Source organism: Capra hircus, chromosome 16, assembly GCF_001704415.2.
Source record: "Capra hircus breed San Clemente chromosome 16, ASM170441v1, whole genome shotgun sequence".
NCBI classification, from domain to species: Eukaryota; Metazoa; Chordata; class Mammalia; order Artiodactyla; family Bovidae; genus Capra; species Capra hircus.
The window spans coordinates 65996702-66021188 of record NC_030823.1 but is presented as its reverse complement, the minus strand read 5'-3'; the positions used below and the strand labels follow the sequence as shown (position 1 = coordinate 66021188).

The following is a 24487-nucleotide window of genomic DNA, read 5'->3' as shown; positions in this document are numbered from 1 at the left end:
TCATCTTAAATTAATTTTTGTCTATTTAGTTCCCCACAGGTTGCTGGTGTTCCTAGATTCCGGTTTGGGCCACCTGAAGATATGCCACAAACGAGTTCTAGTCACTCTGATCTTGGCCAACTTGCTTCTCAAGGAGGTAAATAGCTAAATAAAAGCTTAGCTCTCTTGGATTTGCATGTATTTGGTAATAAACTGTTCTGACATATTTTTGTTTAAGTGAGCAAGTATTAATTTTAAAAAAACTTATATCTAAATAATTCTTATCATAATTTATGGAAAAAGGTGTAATATATTTAATACTTACTAAGCACTGCCTTAGATATAAGTGTTCCCAACAAAATTTTCAGTTCTTTGGGCATAATGACTAACTTTTACATCTGTATCTCTTTTGGCTCCTAGTATAGTATCAGGAATATTTGTTGTGCCCATAAATATACCTGGGTACTACCATCCATTTTAAAGTTGTTGGGAGGAATGCAGCATATTTTTTTAGCTTGATGTTTAACATTCCAGTTAAGTTTATAAAACTAGTTTGATACTTTCCATTAACATTAAAAATAAAAAATGTTTAAAAATATGTGGAATAAAATGATATCTAAATTAAGTAATAGCAGTTGGTTGCTTGGACATGAATTAGGCTATTTCTGGAATTAATTACCTTTTAATCATTGGTTGCCATTCATAGAACACACTATTTCTGGGAAGCTGTTACGGTATTTTGTAAATGAATAGGAGTGCATAGTGGTCTAATAATAAGCCCAGAACAGAAGAATAGTCTGCAGCCCTGATGTAAGTCATGAAATTCATCTGAGTCCCCGGGTGGTTTAGGATATTAGGTCTAATACTGTTTGCCTCTATCAATATGAAATTGTGAGTTGACTTCAGAGGAATTCAAAGTTTAAATGTGGCTTTATTATAGTACTTCTAAGACTTGGAAGTGAAATCTAAGCTTAGATAGGAATGCTACCACTGTACTAGTAACTTGGAAAAATAAATTAACTTCTTTGGAATTCAGTTTCTTTAGCAAAAAAGACTAATAATAAGCTTGCAGTTTTGGTGAAGAGTAAATTCAAACAGAGTACGTAGTTCATAGGTGGCTACTCAATAAAGTTAGCTTTTATGAAACTATGAGAGCACTTCAGCTGGTCTTTTTTAGGGTACTTAAGTTAGTGTTGTTTCCATGGTGGCTCATTGGTAAAGAATCCATCTGCCAATAAAGGAGACAGGTTTGATCCTTCTTTTGGGAAGATCCCCTAGAGAAGGAAATGGCAACCCACTCCAGTATTGTTGTCTGGGAAATCCCATGGACAGAGGAGTCTCGTGGGCTACAGTCCATAGGGTTGCAAAGAGTCAGACACAACTGAGCAACTAGACAACAAATTAGTGTTAGCTTTAAGGATACATTTAAATTGTATTTACATTTTTGGGGGATTGACCTTTGCTTAATGGGTTAATTGTGGGCTTCAACAGAGTTATGTGTTTCCACTGACTAGTTTTCTTTCTTTTCGATATCTAGGATGTGGACAGTATTTTGTCTTTTCAATCATTAATGTTCAAAATTGTCTTTAGGTTTGGGAATGTATGAAACACCCCTTTTCCTAGCTCATGAAGAGGAGTCAGGTGGCCGAAGTGTTCCTACTACTCCTCTGCAAGTAGCAGCCCCAGGTAGGTATCAAAGGTGGATCAGTAGATTATGTTTTATTGGTGAAATGGAAACCTGTGATTAAAAATTTAAGGAAACCACAACGCTTAAGTTTTCATTGCTCTTCTGGTCTTTTCATTTTCAAGTGACCGTATTTACTGAGAGCACCACCTCCGATGCCTCAGAGCATGCTTCGCAGTCTGTTCCAATGGTGACAACATCCACTGGTACTTTATCCACAACAAACGAAACAGCAACAGGTGATGATGGAGATGAAGTATTTGTGGAGGCAGAATCTGAAGGGTAAATGTTTACCTCGTAATTTTTGCATGCTTATACTTGTCAGACTTACATTTTTTTGTTCTTTCCTTAAGCCAGAAAGAAACGGTCTCTTGAACTATATTTTCAGTGGCATCCTTCTATAAAAATAAACCAAGCCATATATTTTGGAAAGCCAATTTTTGCACAAAATATTATATTTTAAGACTTAGATATTATTATTACAGAAGAGAGATAACTTTTAAAATGGTTATATCCTTGAAAATTGCATATGATGCATTCTAGGACAAAGTATTCTCTAAAATCACTGGTCCTCTTCCACTAATGTAGCTGCTTGAACTTTTCCCTAAGAAAGAAGTCTTTCTGTGAAAATTAGGGAATGTTAGGAAATGACTCACTTTTCCATTTAGTAGTGGACTCTCAAGCAAACCTCACCTATTTTTTATTTATGTGCATTTAGAACTTGGTCTGAAACACTGACTTCTTAAAAATTAGAAATCTTTAAGACGTGACTTAACACATCAGTTATAAACAAAGTTTAAAAAGAAGTATTTCACAACAAATCATCTGAATTTTTTTAAACCAAAGGAGGTGGAACAGTTTAATAGAAAGAACTCACTGGACAGTGCTTTGGTGAAGTTTAACTTTCAAAGAGGAACCTGATTCTTTATAAAATAAAAATGTTAGACTGCTTCATAGTCAAAAGCATAGCTAGAAGTAGAACCCAGATTCCTAGCTAGTGCTCAAGTATTGTTTTATTTAGCAACATTTTGTTAGTGTAATTAACAGCCCAACTCTAGTAGATATATAAGAAAAAATAAAGTCTACTGATACACCTCTAACTCAGTGCTGCTTAATTTGAGAAAGTTACACACCCTACTGAAAATACTAGCTGCCTTTAATTCCATACCATGTATGCAAGTCACTTTATATGTTTCATTTTTAATCCACACAGTATCAGAAAGTTTTGTCTCCATTTTACAAATGATTTTGAACATGTTAAAATAACTTGCTTAGACTGTACTTCTCTAGTTTTCAACTGTAGCAGAGTTATAAGAGGTATCTTTCAGGTTCAGTTTAGTTCAGTTGCTCAGTCGTGTGCAATTCTTTGTGACCCCATGGACTACAGCACGCCAGGCTTCCCTGTCCGTCACCAACTCCCGGAGCTTGCTCAAATTCATGTCCGTCGAGTCAGTGATGCCATCCAAATCTTTTGTGGTCCTCTTCACCTCCTGCCTTCAGTCTTACTAGCATCAGGGTCCTTTCCAGTGAGTCGTTCTTCACATCAGGTGGCCAAAGTATTGGATTTTATTTCACCATCAGTCCTTCCAATGAATATTCAGGACTGATTTCCTTTAGGATTGGTTTGATCTCCTTACTGACCAGGGTACTCTCAAAAGTCTTCTCCAACACCGCAGTTCAAAAGTATCTATTCTTCAGCGCTCAGCTTTCCAACTTTCAAATCTATACACGACTACTGGAAAAACCATAGCTTCGACTAGACAGACCTTTGTTGGCAAAGTAATGTCTCTGCTTTTTAATATGCTGTATAGGTTGATCATAGCTTTTCTTCCAAGGAGCAAGCGTCTTGTAATTTTATGGCTGCAGTCACCATCTGCAGTGATTTTGGAGTCCAAGAAAATAAAGTCTGTCACTGTTTCCCTTGTTTCCCCATCTGTTTGCTGTAAAGTGATGGGACCGGATGCCATGATCTTCCTTTTTTGAATGTTGAGTTTTAAGGCAACTTTTTCACTCTCCTCTTTCACTTTCATCAGGAGGCTCTTTAGTTCTTCTTTGCTTGCAGCCATAAGGGTGGTGTCATCTGCATATCTGAGGTTATTGATATTTCTCCTGGCAATCTTGATTCTAGCTTGTGCTTCATCCAGCCCGGCATTTCACATGATGTAATCTGCATATAAGTTAAATAAGTAGGGTGACAATGTACAGCCTTGATCTTTCAGGTACATGGTCATATGGACTGAAGTTTGCATGTGATAAAAACAGGAGCACATATAAGTTATTCTTACACTCTTAATCTTCCTCACTTGTTTTTTGATGTGCTTTCTTGAATGGGAGAGAGAGATGAACTTACAGCTTTGAGCCAGGAATTCACCTACCCTAGCCTCATCTGGCGGAGAAGGCAATGGCACCCCACTCCAGTACTCTTGCCTGGAAAATACCATGGATGGAGGAGCCTAGTGGGCTGCAGTCCATGGGGTCACTGAGAGTTGGACACAACTGAGCGATTTCACTTTCACTTTTCACTTTCATGCATTGGAGAAGGAAATGGCAACCCACTCCAGTGTTCTTGCCTGGAGAATCCCAGGAACGGCGGAGCCTGGTGGGCTGCCGTCGATGGGGTCGCACAGAGTCAGACACGACTTAAGTGACTTGGCAGCAGCAGCAGCAGCAGCAGTAGCAGCCTCATCTGGGCTAGAGCTCATGGTGAAACAGTGGTATATTATTAATAGTTGGAACTGTTGTGGGTTGTTTTAGTATCTAGTTTTGTTGAAAGTTGTTTTGCAGTGTATCAAACCCCAGATACTATTATCTACCGTGAACATCAAGAATGTGAACATCTTTTGTTTTAAAAAAAAAAAACAGCAAAAAAGAGGAAAAAATAAAATTGGAACATGTCCTAGTGAGAAAAGAAGTGAGGGAAAAGGAACTTGAGCTCTCTTTTCCTCTGCCTTTTAAATATACGGTTACTATTGTTAGAGTCTGAAATTTTGAGTTGGAGGGGACCTCTGGGTTATCTAAATGATAGACTGTATCAAAGAAAAGTTTGGGAACAATTTAGGATACGTGCTAGGATCCGTTTTGTATTTTCTAATGAATTTTTGTTTTCCTCTCTTAGTATTAGTTCAGAAGCAGGCCTCGAAATTGATAGCCAGCAGGAAGAAGAGCCTGTTCAGGCCTCTGATGAGTCAGATCTTCCTTCCACCAGCCAGGACCCTCCTTCCAGTTCTTCTGTAGGTAAGTCCCTGCTCCAGACTGCAGCATAGCTTTTACACATCAGTCTTGTTTGCAGAAGACACTGTTCTGTTAGTAACAATTGATAATTCTTTTTTCCTTGACTTTTAAAATGCTTCATTTGAAAGGAAATTTTTACTTTATTAAAAAGAACTTTTAATTTCTATTAAAGGGAATTGGTTGTATCAAAAGTGCCATAGGGGCTGGAGGGATGGATTATTGGGAGGGACACTAGAGTAGTCGCCAGGCCTCTTGCCTATATTTAAACCAGAGCAATTCCTTTTTTATTTCTTCTAACTGATAAATTCTGCATGAGATTTGGTATATAAAGTTGAGGGTTGGGAGGCCTGTTGCTTAAAAAGAAGTTGAAATTGACTGATGTAAATAGTTTTATACTTTGGTTTATCACATTTTTGAAATTAACTTTGGAAAGGGCTATGGATCTTTCTTGCAATACAAATTATTTCTGCAGTTCCTTTAAAAAATAATTAATACTTATTGGGCACTTAGTTTGTATCAGACAGTATTCTAAGCCTTTTACCTGTATTTATTCATTTAATTCTCATACCACCCAGCGTGGTAAGCACATATCTCCATTTCATAGAAATGGGAACTGAGTCACAAAAAGATTGAATAATTTCCTTCAAAGTCACACAGTAATGGCCAAGCCAGGATGCAAACTCAAGAAGTTTGACTGGAGACTCCACTCTTAAGTGGTATGCTGAGATAGCTTATTTATCTCAGAGTTTTTAGCTAGGGAATTTCTTTTATTATTAAAGAAATATATCCGCAGTCACCCACTCTTAATTATTTCATTTTAAATTGTTTATAGCAGTAATCTTCAAACTCTGTCATGGAACCTTCAGGTTTTATGGAAGACCTGCTCAGTTACTACTTTTTTCAGTCTTTTTTTGGCTGTCTCAAGACCTCTTCTCCCTTGCTGCTGCTTTTCTGTAACACATTAACCCATTACCTAATATGCCCAGATTCAGATTCTGTATCTGTCTTTTAACAGCTAGTAACTTTAAATCTCTGCTCACATCATTGTGAAATATGGACATTCATAACTCATCTTGCAATCAGGATTAGAAATAATATATGTAAATTATATAACTCAGTGCTTTGCACACAGTAAGGCTCAAATTGTAGCTATCATAATGATTATCAATATGATAATTCATATCATTATGAATAATATAATAATTGAAGTTCTATGCCCCCAGTCATATTCTGCTGTCCCATGAGAATTGTCTTTCCTCCACGGGAGGGCACAAGTTATATCTTACCAGAGCTTGCATAAGAAAATACGGTTCTTGTTCCCTTTTACAGTATAATATGAAATGAGGGTGTTAACACTAATCCTCCCCATCTGAGCAGTCATCCATGTGGTCAGCAAATATTTAAGTGTCTACCAAGTGCCAGGCAGTTTTACAGAAGCGTTACTAAAGAAAGTGGTATTTAAGGAAAAACCTGAAGGTAAGGGAGCAAATCTGTCCAGCTTTTCAGGGGAAGGTGTTCCAGGATGAGGAAAAGAGTAGATGCAGAGTCCATAAGGCAACAGTGTGATATGTTTAGGATCAGCAAAGAGGCCTGTGTGGCTGAAACATAATCTGGACAGAGAGAGAATAGCAGGAGATAATGGGGTGGGGGAGGATAGATCTTGTAGCCCATTGTCATTTCTTTGGCTTTCGTGGATATAGCAGGCTTTTGGAGGGCTTCAGACAGTGTGGTGACATGATCTGACTGAACTTAGTATCAGTTTGGCTGCTGTGTAGAGAAGAGACTGAAAGTGAGTAATCGGCAGCAACAAAGAGAAAGTTTGGAGGATATTGCAGTAATTGAAGGTAAAGACAATGATGTTTTAGACAGGACAGTGGAATCAAGATTGTGAGGAGTCAGATTCAGGTTATAGATTTAAATTAGAGCTTACAGGATTTGCTAATGCTTGGATTGGGGATGTCTGGAAAAGGGAGGAGTCAGATATGACTGGTGGTATATTGCAATGGACTGTTGTTTCCTGAAGGGTGTTGGTAGTTTGTTTCCCTTTGTATTCCCCAGCCCCTTTCTCAGTGTCTGATACGTGGATAGGAGCCAAGTAAATATTTATTATTAAATCATAAGAGTTGGGTGAAATGAATGAAAAAGTCAGAAACAATTTTTTAAATTTTTTTTAACTTTTTACCTTTTTGTTTGTTGAATGTCCCTTATTAGAAAAAACAAACAATATTTAAATATAGAAAGCAATGGGCACCTCTGCATTCTATCCATGCAGTCACTTAGTAATTAGTTTTTGTCATTTTAACTGCTTTCTTGTTTATTAACTTGCTTTCCTGTATATTAATGCTTTTCTTAGATACTAGCAGTAGTCAGCCGAAGCCTTTCAGACGAGTAAGACTTCAGACGACATTGAGACAAGGTGTCCGTGGTCGCCAGTTTAACAGACAGAGAGGTAAATTTCTAATATACTGATCACGTGATAGGATGTGCAGTAGTATTAAGTGGAATGAGTTTTCTAATCCTTAAGCTTCCAATGTGTATTTATTTGACTTTCTTTGTTCTTTAAAATACTCCAGGGGCTGATTAAATAATTACACGTTGAGCTTGTTATGTTTACTAATCTATAAGCTGCTTGTAGACAGGTTTGTGTACCATAGGTGTATAATGAATATATGTGCTTATATTTTATTCTTACTCATTTCTTCCTTGAATTCAGGGTAAGATCCGGAAAAGCTAAAATGTTATAGTGCTGTGTAATCACTTGTTACATCTCTGCCTTTTGTTGTTATACCTTTTATACAGAAGAATAAGGATTTGTGATCTGTTTAGTCACAAAAGAAAAGTAAAAAATGTAAAGAAAAATGTAAAATTTTAATATCTTTGTTTTCTAGTTTAACTGTTAGAGATTGCGTTCATGTTATAAAACATTAATCTAATTGTAATGATTTCCACTGAAGATGTAAAATACCTAACATGGTTTTGTGTCTATATGCTTAGACACTTGATCTTGAAAATTTTTATAATGAATTAGGGTAAGTGAATACTCTAGTTTTAAGCTAACTTCTTAAAATACTCTAGTTTGAGCTAACTTAGAAGGATGCATTCAGTTTTATTCTTTTTTTCTCTTACAGGTGTGAGCCATGCAATGGGAGGGAGAGGAGGAATAAATAGAGGAAATATTAATTAAATGTTCTGTAAACTATAATAACTGTGAATAAAATTATCAGATCTGTTTTAGTGTAATGACTGTCAAGTTTAAAAACACTTTTGTATTTAAGTTGGTGTGCTTATCTCAACATTCTTTATTAATAAAATGTATTTCAGTGTCAACATTGATCATTCGTTTCTTCATTTTAATTAGGTGGCTCTTCCTTCGCCCATCAGTCTAAGGACACTTGTACCAAGTATTGGATAAGGTCTGCCCAGAACGAGTAGTAATGGCTCTTGCTGTCCTACTTGGCACGTCGATGTTATAGTATTGATCTAAAAAGAGGAAAGATCACTTTTTCAATTAGAAAGAAAATAAAACACTTAAAAGTAGTTTCTATTTAGTGTTATGCTGAAAGAGAGTATTTATCATTTTAATATAAGAAATGTATTAATTTCAACTTTCTGACAAAAAGAAAACCAGCTGCCTAGGCAGACTGACCTTTCACCATCTTTGATTAAAATTGTATTTAATTCTGCTTTTTCAGTGTAGGAATTTGAGAAAACCAAGTTAGTTTAAAAAATGATAATTTGTTTGAATTTTATTCTTTAAAAAAATACATTCTGATGTCATTTATATAGGCAGAATAGCTTATATTTTCATGACTTTTTCAAAGAGAAATACCCCAGGTAATATAATTAATAAAATTCGTTTCTCAGGAACTTCCTTTTGATCTTCAGACTGTGTAATTATATAAATCAATATAACTTTATAGTAAGTAAGGCCTCTGTTAAATGCCACTGATAATAAAAGTAAAATAATGTTTTTATTAGCAGTTTTAACTCAGTTTAGTGGATGTTTTATTATACTAGGCTTTAATCTCATTAAGGATAGGACAGAAATGAATTGTAATCCATTCAGTTTAATTGAAAATAAACCAATAGTCTAAGCTTTCTCTTCAGAATAATTAGAGTAAGTGATAGAATTTAACTTCTCACCTTTGGTCACCATTGAACACTTGGTTTTGCTTTGATTTTATTCATGTTTCAGAGATAATAACTTACCTTTAGAAAAGGCATAGTAATCATAGCCATCGGGTTTTCTGACGTTGGGCAGTGATATTGCTGAAGTAACCACGTTTGGAAGTCCTCTCCACAGTGTGCTCACTTTAACTTCATTATGGAGGAAGCCTGTAGGTGACATTTTCAGTGTGTTAGATTGAACGGCAGTGTACTGTATTGGAAAGAGCAGTTGTTGAGTCACACAGACATGGGTTTTAACCATAGTTTGGGAGTAGCTCTGTTACCTTGGGTGAGTTAACTTCAGTGCCTCAACTTTTGCTGTCTCTCATAGGATACAAATATCTACCTTTTAGGACTGTTTTGAGGGTTATAGATTTGAGCTTAATGTTCTTAGTTAATGGTATTTATTATAATTAATAAGCCTGGATAAATTGTCTTTCTTGTCCACAAAGAAAAATACGGTATTGATCTCTGGTCATTCACTGAGGCAAATTGATGTTTTACATTAATAAGTTTAAAGTATTAGGGTTATTTGGCCAGAATTTATATTTAATAATCAATGCTATATTACGTCTACTTCATGTATAAGAATTAACACAGTAAAAAATATTACCTTTGTCTTGATAAGGGACTCTGACAGGTGAGTAGTGAATCCTGATGGTGTGTATTTGAGAAGGTCCTATAGCACGTTCAAATCGACGTCTCCTAACCTGTGCTGTTTCTCCATACACAGAATAGTTTATAGCAGGCCTTCTTCCAGTACACTTTTGGGTGGGTTCCTGTTTGTAAGTGTACTGCTGAACGCTGCCGCCTATGATGAATTAGAAAACCACATATATCATGAAAATTAATTTTAATGCCCAAAAGAGGTAGAAAGAGCTTTTTACAAAGTAGAGAAAACAATGGATGTTTTTTATAAAGTATAGTCCAGACATTAATAATGGTTATTAGTCATAAAGCCAACACACTGCGTAGTTTAGCTTTGTTTGAAAATAAATAACATTCTTTATGTAAATGTCCCAAAAACTCATGAAATTGTGATTTGAATGTCAAGAAAGCAAAATACTTCTTACTGCCCTTAATTTATTTTTTAATTGAAAATATTTGATTTTAAATATTAAAGCTATTTGTTGACAGTAATCCCAGTAATAAATGAAAATATTTAATGAAATTTTCTTGTCAGATCTCTCCTTAAAAGTTTTTTTAATTTTGTTAATTATGTAACACATACCTCTCTTGAAAAAATACACAGATTCAGGTCTGTTCTTGTATTGAGCTATTGAGAGAGCCGCCACTATTTTCCCATTTAGTCCTCCAAATCCTTTGGAGATTAGTTTGGGATATCCTGCGTCTTTTATGTCGTTGGTGAAACGCCAGTACTGAGAACCCTGATCATTAAAAAGAGGAAATGATGTGAACAGCTTTTTAAGAAGGTTATAAAGTGAGTGGGGGGAAGATTAGAAACTCATTATTAGATTTAGGTATTGGGAGAAAGTTTTACCTTAGTTAATAATTTGAATAATTTGACAAGGTTACCAAATTATCAAATTTTAATGGTAGTTTGCATAAGTATGGAGACCTTCTGAAATGGAAGTTAAACTGATTTATGTTTTCATAATAAAAAGTAACAGTTTGCTGATTTCTCTCACAAAGATATTTTTCTTACCTTAAAGAAGAACGTTTTTCCCTCACAGTTGCATCTAGTAAAAACTGTATCAATGGGGGAGGGAATGCCCCACACTTCAGTAATTCTCCGAGGTGGAGGTGGTGGACTGAATGGAGTCAACATCCAGAAATAATGACCTAAAATTGAAAGTGATGATCAGCCTACAAGCAGAATGAAGACTGAAACCTACCCCAGAAGAAACCAAAATCAAGTCTTTTAAAAATAGTTATCATAAACAGATTGAATGTGTTGACAAGCATTCAGTGATGGTTAGAACTGTGAGTACTAAAGGCTGACGACAGTATTTGAACATTTCTGAGAGTAGATGTTTCTCAAGTCTGAAATTTAGCCTGACAAAATTTTTTCCCAGTTTTCTAGAAAGGGCCTTCTAGCTTTGATTTACAGAAAGTCACTTAATCTCTCAATTTCTTTATCTGTTAGAATTAAGTAGTTATCATTGAATAACTTAGTCGTGTTTGTCACTTTGTTCCCAAGTGGCTTAGATGGTCAGCAATCTGTGCAATGTCAGAGACCCAGGTTTGATCCCTGGGTCAGGAAGTTCCCCTGGAGAAGGGAATGGCAACCCACTCCAGTATTCTTGCCTGGAAAATCCCATGGACAGAGGAGCCTGGTGGGCTACGGTCCATGGGGTTGCAAAGAGTCAGACACAACTGGGCAACTAACACTTTCACTATGTCTAACTTTTTTAATCCAATACTTGAGTATTTACCCTCAAGTCCTTATAATTTATGTGAGGTAAGTTTATCAGTCAGGTTTCCCTCCAGGAAGCTCAATTCAGATTTGTACTCCCATGACTCGTTCTCATGAATTCCAAGAACAAAACAAGGAGCAGAAAAAGAAATGTGTACAAAACTCACCTCGAAATGCAACTAATGTCCCATTACGCAAAGTAGTCAGTCCATCCACAGGCCTACCATTGCATAAATTAGTTTCATCTGAAACAAATTAACACAAATTAAGCCAACATAAAATGAGAAGAGGGTTCCGCTCACTTCAGATCTTCCCATTAGGTTCTCTTTTCTCTGTTCACCCTTTCCTAAGCTCTTGAAGAGTACATGTTTGAGGTATATGCATTTCAGAAAAAAGTGTTACTGTTGCATGTTAAAGTGATACTGTTCATAGTTTTACTTAAAGGTGATATTACTCAAAAAACTATATAAACATACATTATGAATTGAAATGGGTCAGGGTACCTGATCTTCATGTAAATTTGACAGGTATTAGATGTTCAGTGTCAATGTCAAATTCTGTTTCTTAGTTCTGATTGCCCTGTGGAATTGGTTTGGCAAAAAATATTGCAGATTCTCGTAACCCTAGGTTATTTGATTTTCCAAATACCAAATAAACTTATCTGATTACCTCTCTGCTTACATGTAGAGAAGATGTAAAACTTCACAAGTTAAGTTCAGGGTTCTAAATATATATCAGTAGAATAACACCAAATCAGGGCATTCTGGTTCAGAAAGATTTAACATTGCCAATTTTAAACATGAAAGTAACTGATTGATATTACCTGAAAACATGGGGTTGATGCCGAAGCCTTGACCGTGTCCTCTCACTATGATTTCAGTGCCTGGAATAACTATAGGAGTTAGCACAGGGGGCCTGAAAATCACGTGAGGTTTTTCTCCTTCAGCAGCATCTCCATCCTCATTCTTCGGGTTTACCTCAATTATTTCTGAGTTGGGGATTGGGGTAGGGCTGGTGGTGGTTTGGAGCATGGCTTCTGGTAAAGAGGTAGGAGTCGGTTCAGGCATTACTGATGTCTTCTTTGGGGGTGTTGGCGTAGTCTTTGGTTTTCTCACTCTAGGTGTTGGCTTTTTGGTTGAAGTGGGCTTTTTGGGTGCTTTGGTTGGTTTCTGCGGTTTAGGAGTTGTCACTTGATAATTGGTAGCTGTGCCTTTTGGTACAGCTGTGGTTTTTTCAGGTTTGTTCGCAGTCTTTTTGGTCGTCGTCTTTGTGGCAGTCATTACTTTAGGTGCAAGAGTTGTTTTAGGAGTAATTTTGGATGATGTGGTCTGTTTGGTTGTGGTAGATGTTACACCTGTGGTTGTACTTGGTGTGTTGGATTCAGTAGTCTTTTCTGTTTTAGTTGCTGCCTCTGTTACAATCTTAGCTACAGCTGTTGTAATTTCAGGTGTAGAATGTATGTCTTTTTCTGTGGACTTGTCTTTAACTGTTGTAGTCATTTCAGGTTTGTTCACTTTAGGAGCCTTGATTGTGGGTACTGCAGGTTCCTTGGGACTCTTTTCGAGAGCCTTTGGTGTGGGTTCTATAGGAGGCTGAGGAGTTGATTCAGCAGGGCTCTTAGGAGTAGTGGCAGGCTGCACGGTGGTAGTTGAAGTAGAGGCCTCTGAGGTGGTTGGAGCAGGTATATCAGGAGAACTTGGAGCAGGTGTCTCAGGAGAATTTGGAGTGGGCTCCTTGGGTTTAGCAGGAGCTGGCTCTTTGGGGGTGGTGAGTGCAGGCTTCTTGGGGGTGGTAGTGGGAGCAGGCTCCTTGGGTGTGGTGGGAGCAGGCTCCTTGGAGGCAGTAGTGGGTGCAGGCTCCTTGGGGGTGATGGGAGCAGGCTCCTTGGGACTGGTTGGGGCAGGCTCCTTGGGACTGGTTGGGGCAGGCTCCTTGGGACTGGTTGGGGCAGGCTCCTTGGGGCTGATGGGGGCAGGCTCCTTGGGAGTGGTGGTGGGAGCAGGCTCCTTGGGGGTGGTGGGAGTAGGCTCCTTGGGGGTGATGGGAGCAGGCTCCTTGGGGGTGGGTGCAGGCTCCTTGGGGGTGGTGGGAGCAGGCTCCTTGGGGGTGGGTGCAGGCTCCTTGGTGTTGGGAGCAGTCTCCTTGGGGCTGGTGGGTGCAGGCTCCTTGGGGATGGTTGGTGCAGGCTCCTTGGGGGTGGTGGTGGGAGCAGGCTCCTTGGGGGTGGTGGGAGCAGGCTCCTTGGTGGTGGTGGTGGGAGCAGGCTCCTTGGGGGCAGTTGGTGCAGGCTCCTTGGGGGTGGTGGGAGCAGGCTCCTTGGGGGTAGTTGGTGCAGGCTCCTTGGGGGTGGTGGGAGCAGGCTCCTTGGGGGTAGTTGGTGCGGGCTCCTTGGGGGTGGTGGGAGCAGGCTCCTTGGGGGAAGTTGGTGCAGGCTCCTTGGGGGTGGTGGGAGCAGGCTCCTTGGGGGTAGTTGGTGCAGGCTCCTTGGGGGTGGTGGGAGCAGGCTCCTTGGGGGAAGTTGGTGCAGGCTCCTTGGGGGTGGTGGGAGCAGGCTCCTTGGGGGTAGTTGGTATAGGCTCCTTGGGGGTGGTGGGTACAGGCTTCTTGGTGGTGGTGGTGGGAGCAGGCTCCTTGGTGGTGGTGGTGGGAGCAGGCTCCTTGGTGGTGGTGGTGGTGGTGGGAGCAGGCTCCTTGGTGGTGGTGGTGGTGGTGGTGGGAGCAGGCTCCTTGGTGGTGGTGGTGGTGGTGGTGGTGGGAGCAGGCTCCTTGGTGGTTGTGGTGGGAGCAGGCTCCTTGGGGGTGGTGGGTGCAGGCTCCTTGGTGGTGGGAGTAGGCTTCTTGGGGGTGGTGGGTGTAGGGGATCTGGTTATAGTTTTAGCTTTGGGTGTAGCTGTAGCAGGAGCTTCAGGTGTGGGTGCAAGACCTTTAGTAGATGTATTCTCTGCAGTTCGTGTCTCTTTAGCTGAAGTTGTCTTCTCTTTTGCGCTAGTAGAAGTCTGTTTGCTTGTTGTAGAAGTCTCTTTAGTTTCAACTGTTGTCTCTCTGACTGTCGAAGGTATCTCTTTAGTTGTGTCAGAATTAGGTGGAAGACTGGGCTTAGGAAGTGTTGGTTTTACTGTTGTAATCTTGGGAGTTGTGGTAACTTTATTACGTTGAGTGGTGGGAATGTTAGGAGTTGGGGTGAGCTTGAAATCATCATTATCCAGTCCACTTCCACCTTCATCTATAACTGGTGGTTCTAGGGTAGGTTTATTTTTAGGAGTTCTTTTCTTCTTATCTTTTACTAGAGAAAAAAAATATATATTTTTTTTAATTTTTGTGACATAAAGATGCCATCCTTATCATTGACTGGCTGTGTGTTTCTAGGCAAATTGCTAATCTCTAACATGTCTATTGATTTACTGTAAAATGGTAAATACTATTTTACTGGACTATTTTAGGGAATGAATAAGGGATGAAAAATATAAAATTCAATACAATTAATACATGGAAGCAATTAATACATGGAAGCAAGTGGCAACTTGGAAATTGTTAATATGATCAATAACACTAAGTCAACTCTCATATCAATGTTCTTTGCCCTCACTTTCTTAGCTCTTCTTATTCCTTATTGCTCATTGCCCCTTTACTGGAAACCTAGTTCCAGCATCTTTAGACCCACTGAACCAATTCCCTCAGAAACCTCTATAACTGCATCAAGGAATCTGTTCCAGTCACCCCAAGCTTCCAGCTTAGCCCTGCTTCCATGCACATGGCTTTGAACTTCTTTTCTCTGTCCGTCTAAACTCAGCAGTCTCCGGGGATACAGAGAGGGAGATTAGGATACCATGGCAGCAAAAGGACCCTATTTAACAGGACTTCGCGTAGCAGCCACCCCACAGGTGAACCACAGAACCCAGGAGGCACACCACTTAGATGAGTTCTGTTTCTCAAACAATTCTATTAATGCTCAGAGATTAAATATCTTGCTATTCAGCTAGAAAGAAGGCTTCGGGGGAAATAACCACCCAGGAAATAGAATTCTTCAAAACTCCAGTATCCAAAATCTGCCATTTCCTGGAGAATAAGAATATCTTTTAGAAATTTAGGAAATATTTTTAAAAAGCAGAACAAATGAAATTTCTCTTCCGGAGGTAATCGCCAATTCTGTAGTATGTCCTTTACTACAGAAAAATCAGATATGACATAATTAGAAAAATAATAAGATCCGTAAAATGTGAATAAGAATAATATTGCCTTTCAGGAGTATATGAGAATTTAATGGATTAAAGTTTCAAACTACTTAAGGAAGAATATAAATGTTCGTTATAGGGAAGGAGAAATGAAACCGCAAGATAGAAGAGAGAGAAATGCTATCAGGTAGAGGGGAACTGAAATAGAAAACCATTAGCAATCATCTCTGATGCCTTCCTATGGTTCTCCAGTTGCTGCTCTCGTCTTCTTTGGCTTTACAGAGTGATGTCTTAGCTGCTTGGCTCTAATTTCCTATAGGAAATTTTCATGAATATCTTTTAATATTTATGAAGTCACACCCCCCCTCAATATTGAAATGTCCTCAAATCATTCTCCCACACACGTTACTTTTAGATAATTATTGTTCACATGGCATTGATATAGTCATTGATCTTTATCAATGCTCAAACCTTTGGGTTTCTTCTTTAATTCTCTATTAGCAGCTGAATTTTTGGAAGACTTGATTTTCCGAATAGTTGAAGAGGAAGAGGAAGAGGAGGAGGAAGACTCTTGATTTTCAGAAACAGAACGTTCTATAAATCAAATAAAAAAGTTGATCACACCAACTGTGATTTAAAGCAAAAAAGAACTGCCAGTCCAAATACAACAAAAAATGCTGTTAATGGATCTACAAATGTCATATTCTGCTTTTGTTTTATCAGTAAAATAAGCAACTGCTCTTGTAAATGTCAGTTAAAAGCAAGGCACCTGATCTTGTCACAGATACTAGAGTGTAACTCAATATATAACTTTCACTCAGCTTTCTTATATCCCACCGAATCAAATTGTTATACAAAGAAAATCATGGACTCTTTTTAAAACAGTAAGTCTTGTTTCTTCTGATTATTTTAATCTAGTCCTGTACAGTTTGGTAAATAAGAAAAATAACTTTGGCTTGAACTTTGACTTAAACAAAAAGTGTGAGGAGCCTTTAATGACTCCGAAGACCACCTTATTCTATGAAGAGTTCATAGAAGTAATCCACCTACAGGTTGTTTCATCTTAGAAACAACCTTTTGTTACATCTATCATCTTCCTACCTTCTGTTATTTCCTCTGATTCTATAACTTTCTTAGTCTTCTTCTTGTTTGGTGATTTGGGTGAACGTTTGGTTGCTGATTTGATGGTCTGAGATGCTCCTGGAGGTGGAGGTGCACTCTTTGGAGGTGGTGGTGTTGTGGGGTTATGCACTGAGGCCAAGCAAGACAGGTCAGTTAATATCTTGTTCACATTCATCAGCAATTCTTAACTGTGAAAGGCACAGATGCCATCTGGCTTCAAGAGTAGATGCTGGTGAAAACCAGTGCAGGCAAGCTCTCAGCCCAGCACTAACTACTCCAAATTAATGAATTCTGAGAATGCATTACTATTAAATTTAAAAAAAAAAGATTCTCAAATCACTGTAAATTATGAGTTGGAGCAAAGGCTCAAGAGTCAGAAGACCTGAATTCCAGTTCTAGACCTGCAAAGCTCTGCTGTTGACCTTGGGCAAATGGGCAAGCCCTCTTGAATCACCCTGCCTGCAAACTGACATGTTTTCTCCTAGATAATTTCCAGAGGTGTTTGCCTGCCTAAAAAATGCTTAACTCTGTGCGCAGCATCCTTTATTCCAGCCTTCTGTGATACAAAAATAATCCCTGCATGTGGTTGACAGATATGCTCTCAAGAAGAAAAATATAAAAATTACATTTTCCTGATGTCATATTCATTGAAATCAAATGATACCAATTTAGCTTTTTTCTTTTTTTTAATTACAAAAGTTCTACATGAATATTTACCCCTGGAAGAATTTCACACTTTCAGATTATGCTTTCCTCAAAATGCATTGCCCTTATCCAAGATAAAATAGCTTAATGGTTTGGCACGTATCTTTAACCTTGTATTGCCCCTACTCTTTGCCCCTTCTTATGCCTAGAGGAGAAGACATGGAACATGTTTTGACCATTAGGAACCAGGAGAAAAGAAGAGGGACTTCTGAAAGATAAGAAAGCAGAGAACAGGGAGAGAGGAGGCCCCGAGGGTGGGGGAGAGTGATGATAAATCCTGCTACTCTTACCGAACTTCTCCTCCAAACTGTTTTTGTAATTTCCATGAACTGACCACCACAACATTCCCGCTTTCTTCTCCCCTCCCAAAAATGTCAGGTACCACAACTTGAGAAAACTTTTTTCACATTCTAATGATCTTGAGCAAACTATTTAACCTCTTGGACTGTTTTCTCACCCACATTCAGAGGTGCTTGACTGCTTCAATTCTTGAACTGTTAGGACTTTGAGACATATAGATGCCTATAAGCAGTATCTTTAGCAATCTTAAAACGACTAAATGGTGAGTTGCAAGATAGTTTGGGTGTTTTTTTTTTTTTTAAAGAAAATGCGGACGCTCTAATGGATGCCTCTATTTTCACTTGGACCCTGACCATCTCTGTGAATTCTGTGAATGAAGCACTACCTTCATCAATTTTTTTTCATTGAGTTTTACATACACATCAAGTAATCTGACCCACCACTTGGTAGCGTAAACTATTGCCTTTATTAATATGGTTCTCTCAATGATTGATCATTCTCTAATCATCTTCCCTCCCGATCCATCCTCTGCCCAAAATAAATTCTTAGTTTTTTGTCTCACAGCCAAAACAATTATCAGAGTGATGAGTGAATAAGGTCATCTCATAGGTCCATCTGAAAGCTGCAGGAACTCTGCACTTGGAGATTTTAATTACAAGGGTGTTGTCTCCGTTATTTTTGGAATGCTTTCCAATGAAAACAGTGAAGAGTTAAGAAATGTTCCTCCACTATGCTGATTAATAGTTTTCCACCCTATTTCTTCACTGTTTGAAAGAAGCAGAAGATGCACCCTTGTTTAAATAAAATGATAAGATTATGCAAGCAGTACGTATTTTCACTTTTACTCTACAGATATTTTAACAGAGTAGGATTTAAGAGCAAACACTTGGTAAAAGAAAGGAATCAATTATTTAAATACGTTTTTATAAATATTTTTTCTTTTGGTAAATTTAGAGGGTTTTATTAAGCTCTCAGAGTACTCCTTCAGGACCTATAATCAGAGAAGAGGATTTAAAATGGAACTACCTTTTTTTATTGACCCCTTCATATACAGACATTTAGATAGAGACTTGAGACTGAAGAGAGGGGAGAGGAACACAGTAGACACTTAACTTCTTGGTCTGCTGATCGATTTAGTGCTTTAAACTGACTCCTAAATTTACTAGTTCAGAGAAGTAAACTCTGTCCTCAGATATACACTCAAGAACGCTGAGAGCAAAAGCACAGATAGTTCAAAGGACAGTTGACTTTTTGAGGTCAGCACAATGGGGTCAGACAGGAAATCATCAAATGAGCTGGATACTGTTGATTTAACCTGCAGTTGAACCACACCTAGAAGAGAAAAGCATGGATAATCGGCCCCTATCTCTGTTTCTCTTGTGCTCCTGGAACCTGGCTGAGCCAGGGAGTGATAGGAAGAAGTGTTCTTTCTTTAATTCATCGCGGTGAAACAAAGAGCTTACATGTTAGTAAAACCAAGACCTGAGATGGACCATGTGTTAGACATTATCTGTGGCGCTAGGGTAGGTGCACAGATCTGGCTGTACTGAGAAGCACTGACGGTAATGGGATGCTTACCTGCTTCACAAAAAGTGCCATAATCAGAACAGCACTTGCCATACTTCTTACAGTCTGAGTCGCAGTCACACTCCCTCCCTCTTGCAAAGGATTCGAAGCAGCGGCCTTTACAGGAAAGCTCTACCCAGAGCAAAGCAAAACATTATGGGTTATTGGTTGCACGGTCCATCATGCCTATGTATTGATTAACCATTTTCCACCTTATAGCTGACTAGAGCTTCAAAAGTGCATAGCTAAGTCTTCTTTGGCATTTGGGAAATGGTTGGTTTTCCAAATGAAGACAGTTGAAGTCAAGAAAGAAATCTGGAGACTTAGGAAAACTTTTCTTGCCCTTCATGGCTCCAAGAGACATCCCAGTGCTGTCTGAGTCATTTCATGTATGGACAATGGAAAACTGAGAAATGTCTAAAGAGGTAAGCATCCTTCATATGAATTCCCCCATCCTCTCCTCACACCATTACTTTCCAAATGGATTTTTTAAATTGCTCATACATATTCTATAACAATATATCCTAAAGAGTTGACTTAAATAGGTAACTAGTTAGGCTCAAAAATTATTCAGAATGCACAGACCTTTATTATGACAAACTGGCATGGTATAGAGCTGAAAGATGTCAGCCCAATCCTTTGATTTGGACTATATAAGAGAAGTCTGCTTGTTTTCCCCAAAAGCCTTGGTTAAAGCCACAGTGATTTACACAGACATATTTGAAATAATTACCTTACACAACAAATAAATTGTACAACAATATGTTTACCAACTTCACATGCAAATTCTAAAGCAGACATAACTTTGAGCCACCTTAATAATTTTCATAAATATGAAGTGTTTGCACATTAACAACAAAATGGTCAAAAATATCTTTAAGTGAAGTATCATAATTTAAATTACACCCTTTGGTCTTAACTGAAATTCATCATTAAATATTCATTATTAAACCCTGTAAAGTGCCTTTTTTCAGGTAACCTAGAAACATATAAATATCAAAAAGTCAAACAGTAAGCAAAATTATTTTATTTCCATGAACCTCTTTGATGAAGCTATTGAAGGGCTCCATCACTAAGTAATTACCTCTCTGGTTAATAGCAAAGAATTACTACTGTTCACTTAACGACTCCTGAGTCACAATATTAAGTCTCTATTTAAAACAAGACATGATACTTGGCACTAGTCAATAGCCTTGTGCAAGTGACAGGTTTCCAGGTTCCCCTTAGCCTCCCCCTATGATCGCAGCGTAACGTCATCTTCAGGCACAGCAGCACGCTGCACAGCACACACATTTACGCAAGGGAAGGGAGAAAGGCACTTCAGCACAAAGATGCGGACAGTCTGACAGCGGCACTGCACGGGGTGCAAGGGGACTCACAGGACATGAGCTTGACAGAGGAGACACGAGCTCTCAGGACTTACCCACAGTGCATTCTTTCTTGAAGTCAGGGCAGCACTCCATGTAGTGTTGACAGTTATAATCACAGTTGCAGGTGGCATCTCTAGAATACCCTTCCCCACATCTCCCTGCACAGCTTGATAAATCTAAAATCATACAATACTAGCGTAAACATGGCCAAATGACTTTATATAAAGAAGAGGTTCAAGGAGAAGGACTAAGCCTCCTGGTGATGGAGAGTTTTATCCATTGGAAAAGGTTGGGAATGATGGTTTGTGATGGGTCCCAGTGACCTTTGCTTCGTCCTAGGTGACCTTGACCATGCCTTTTAGTCATTACTAGACTGAAAACATAAATACACCTTTGAAAACCAGGCTGAGTAATGGCGTTGCACAAAGAGGGTGCTCTTCCTGGGGGAGGGCAGCTACAATTCTACTAATGCTGCCATTTACCGAGCATCTCTGTGCTGGTCACTGAGTCACACGTTATCTCTAGTGCTCCTGAAACGCTGCCAGGAGAATTTCAGTAGTCTCCTTTTTAGAAATAAGAAAGCTGAAACTCAGAAATTTTAGGAACTTGTTCAAGGGCACCCAGTTAGTTAATAGTTCCAGCACATATGTGTTACAGGTCAGTGATCACATATCAGTCATTCATATCGACCTCTTTCCCTCTTAGAAATATCCTGATTTCTATACTAAATTGTATGGTCATCCTAAGGAAACAGCCCACCTAGAATCTGAACCCTGATATATCTGAATCCAAAACCCGAACTTTCCCCACCCGATCACACCGCCTCTCATTCCTGATGATGCATTTACAGCAAGCTGGCTATGCTTGCTGTAAATTTTCCTCTACTCCTGCTCCTTTCGCTGGTGGGGATAACTGGGGTCTATAAATGTGGGGAGAAGTAAGAGGCCTTCAACCACTGCTAAAGAGAGTACAAAACAGGTAATTCTTGAAAAGCATCTGAGCATGAACAAAGAAGTCAGGAACAGAATTCTTTTAGATAAAATAAAAGCATAATTATCCTTACATATATTTTTTAAATCATTTGGAAACACCATGAAAACCTCCCTGAGAAATAACCACAGAAATGTAACAACTGAATCCATCCATGGAATAGAGACTGGCAGGTGCGATGTTCTGAATCCACAGAGGGATGTTGAAGCCCTGAAAAAATCTCGAAATAATGAATCCAGGAAAATTAAAGTCTTACTATGCAAGTAAAACAGTGAACATTAGGACAACTGTCAGAACTTTTTACATACATATGTGTACAGTGCATACAAAAATGCTTATCATATATAGTGTATGTATATAAATACATATATTATATATACAGAAAAAAGAACGGGAAGAGATGGAGAAGGCAAGAAAAGCAGACAAGACAACATCAAAAGGTTATTCTTTTGCAACCAGCAGATTTCTGAAATAGGAAGCCAATTATTTTTATAGGAAAAACTCATTTCCATAGATTTAATGAATGTCCTAGTTTTATTGATTTGAACAACTAGTTTTAAATTCACTTAATTAAAGGAGTAAAATTTTTTGTGACCCACCAATAGTATTACGAAGGAGAAGTGACTTAGGAAATGCACCTGTGTTATGAACCTTGTAATATTATTCTGCGAGCGCAGAAGAACTTGGAGACACCAGAGTACTCATCATTCCTGATTAAATATTTATATTTGCTCTCATGAGTTTTTCCACCTTACCTAAGTGATTCTGAAACTATGTCCATGCAGGCAGGTATCTCACATGCTCAGGTGATTTAATCATTTTACTGAAAGTGTCTACCTTATAAAAGTAATTTTGTCATAACAGTTATGTACCTTGATTTTTCTTCTCTCATATTTTGCTAATCAAAGGGAAAAAAGGGAAGCAAAAATCCAAAGCTTGGTGTTATTGTTAAGTAATCTATTTTATGATGCTAGAGAATTGTTAAGGTGATTACCCTGCACGTACCCTAACATTTTCTAAAAATGAATAATAAGAACTGTTTTTACAGGACTGTTTCTGGAGGGCTGTGAATGGTTCAGTGTTGTAAAATGACATTCACACCTGTATAAATTCCTATCTGAATAAATAGTCCTTGAAAGAAGAAGGCACACTTTCAAGATTACTAAAATGCCCTTTGAAATGTAAATATTCACTGTAGTATATTTATATCAAGATGATGCCAACATAAGCTATCACTAATTTATTTGATATAAAAGATTAGTTGAACTTGTAAACATGTAGGAAAAATCATATGCTGTTTAAATATTGTTCATTTTGGTTAGTTTGATGAGATATCATTCCAACATAGTTTTATTGTGTGTCTGTGTTTTTTAAACCTTTGGGAAAACCATAGAAACAATAAGTACAAAAACTACTCTATTGAAAAGCACAAAACTCTACAAAGATTTCATAATATAAAATGCTTATAAATATGCTACACATTCTTTACTTTTAAGGTTTCACTATACATTAGAGTCAGACAAATATCATTTTTAGATAGTTATTTCTTTTGTTGTCATAAAAGTCAGAACTGAGCAATCAGCAATCTCTGTCAAATAAAAGTATTTTTGACAGTTAAGGTACCTTGAGAAGAAGCTTGCTGAATCAAGAAAACAGAAAGCAGCAGCAAGTAAATGGGAAGTATTTTCCACTCCATGGCTGTTTTCAGGTACTGAGCCCTCGCTGGAAAGAAAATAAAAGTATTAGAAAACTCCTCTTGGATCTCACCACTAATTTATGCTTGTATTACAGCATCTCAATAATTTGAAAATTCAATTTAATGATAAAAAACTTTCCCATTCTTAAAGCAAGACATTTAAAAGTAACCAGCCTTAATTCATTGTAAATACTTGACCATTAGATTTAATCTTATACAGAGAAAAATATCATCAAATCACCATCTCAATCATGTTACTGACCATTTTCATACTTTAGAATCTCCCAAATAGAAAAAAAAGACATCTTAAAACTCTATTCAAATTATAGCATGTACTTAAAGCACAAGATTTAAATCCTATATTGAAGGGAAAAAATAAGTAACCAGCTTAAGTAAAATTTAATTTAACAGAGTTATCATTCCAACATTCTCTTAACTCTCAATATAAATTCATAAGCTTCCACAGGTGTATTGCATAAATGTGATTCTTTTCTAAACTCTCCAACTACTATCCCTATAAATCTTTTCAAGCACCTTTAATAAAGTATATCCTTATTGAGCTGAAAACATATAATTCCATGAAGCAAGTTAACTGTGACACTTACCCGTAAAAGAAGAGATGAATTTCTCCAATGTCCTGTAAGTCTTATATATCAGAGCAAATGTTAGGATGAACCAATTAGTCCAAAGGTTAGACAAAATCAACAGTGACAACCTATGAAATCAAACTTTCCTCATTTATTGGAACAGGTCCCACCCGACCAGACTTAAGTAACATCTGGAAAACACTTCCGTTAATAAAAATGACTACTACAAATAAATTTAGATTTATTGGCCCAAACACACTTCTAATTTCTAAGTGAAGTGAACAAATTGTTCTGAGATGGTAAATTGCTTGGCAGGCTGTGACTAGTGCAACAGCTTTAAAATAGTCAAATGCTGGTATCATTTCTTTTTTTTCCTTTTCCAGTTAACTCAGCAAAGAGTGTTTTTGAAACTTTATCTAGTTTCAGCTTGTGGCATAAGTTTTCTGAACTTATACATTCAAATGTTTAATTCTTTTCTTGAGTATTTTCATTTTCACTGAGCACAGAAAATATGTTATCAGTTACCTATTAGGTGGATGAT

At 37.9% G+C, this 24487-nt stretch overlaps 2 protein-coding genes across 3 annotated transcripts in view; one reads left to right on the top strand and one right to left on the bottom strand.

Annotated features, from left to right (window-relative positions):
* Positions 1-8221, top strand: part of TPR (translocated promoter region, nuclear basket protein) — a 62125-nt gene extending 53904 nt beyond the window's left edge. Inside the window, exons 47-52 of the mRNA XM_005690979.3 lie at positions 30-136; positions 1570-1665; positions 1789-1945; positions 4779-4897; positions 7248-7343; positions 8023-8221. Coding sequence (XP_005691036.2) covers positions 30-136; positions 1570-1665; positions 1789-1945; positions 4779-4897; positions 7248-7343; positions 8023-8078 — 631 coding nt within the window. The 3' untranslated portion in view covers positions 8079-8221. The remainder of the gene's footprint in view (positions 1-29; positions 137-1569; positions 1666-1788; positions 1946-4778; positions 4898-7247; positions 7344-8022) is intronic.
* On the bottom strand, positions 8174-23386 carry PRG4 (proteoglycan 4). Of its 2 annotated transcripts, XM_018060730.1 has the most exons (12): positions 23287-23386; positions 20727-20849; positions 19316-19435; positions 16712-16861; positions 16082-16204; positions 12262-14721; positions 11606-11683; positions 10728-10864; positions 10293-10449; positions 9675-9872; positions 9104-9229; positions 8174-8374 (listed from the first exon to the last, which is right to left on the bottom strand). In XM_018060730.1, exons 1-12 carry the CDS (start codon positions 23357-23359, stop codon positions 8277-8279), a joined length of 3843 nt encoding a protein of 1280 aa, XP_017916219.1. In that variant the 5' UTR covers positions 23360-23386; the 3' UTR covers positions 8174-8276. The 2 variants fall into 2 exon arrangements, with proteins under 2 accessions (XP_017916219.1, XP_017916218.1); XM_018060729.1 differs by lacking the exons at positions 16082-16204; positions 16712-16861.

Excerpts from the sequence above, each read along its gene's own strand:
- PRG4 (XM_018060730.1), bottom strand. The coding sequence starts at position 23,359 with ATGGAGTGGAAAATACTTCCCATTTACTTGCTGCTGCTTTCTGTTTTC. Across the intron at positions 16,205-16,711 it reads ATCAGAGGAAATAACAGAAG|AACGTTCTGTTTCTGAAAAT; the intron begins GTAGGAAGATGA and ends TTTGATTTATAG. Across the intron at positions 8,375-9,103 it reads TTACTATGCCTTTTCTAAAG|ATCAATACTATAACATCGAC; the intron begins GTAAGTTATTAT and ends TCCTCTTTTTAG.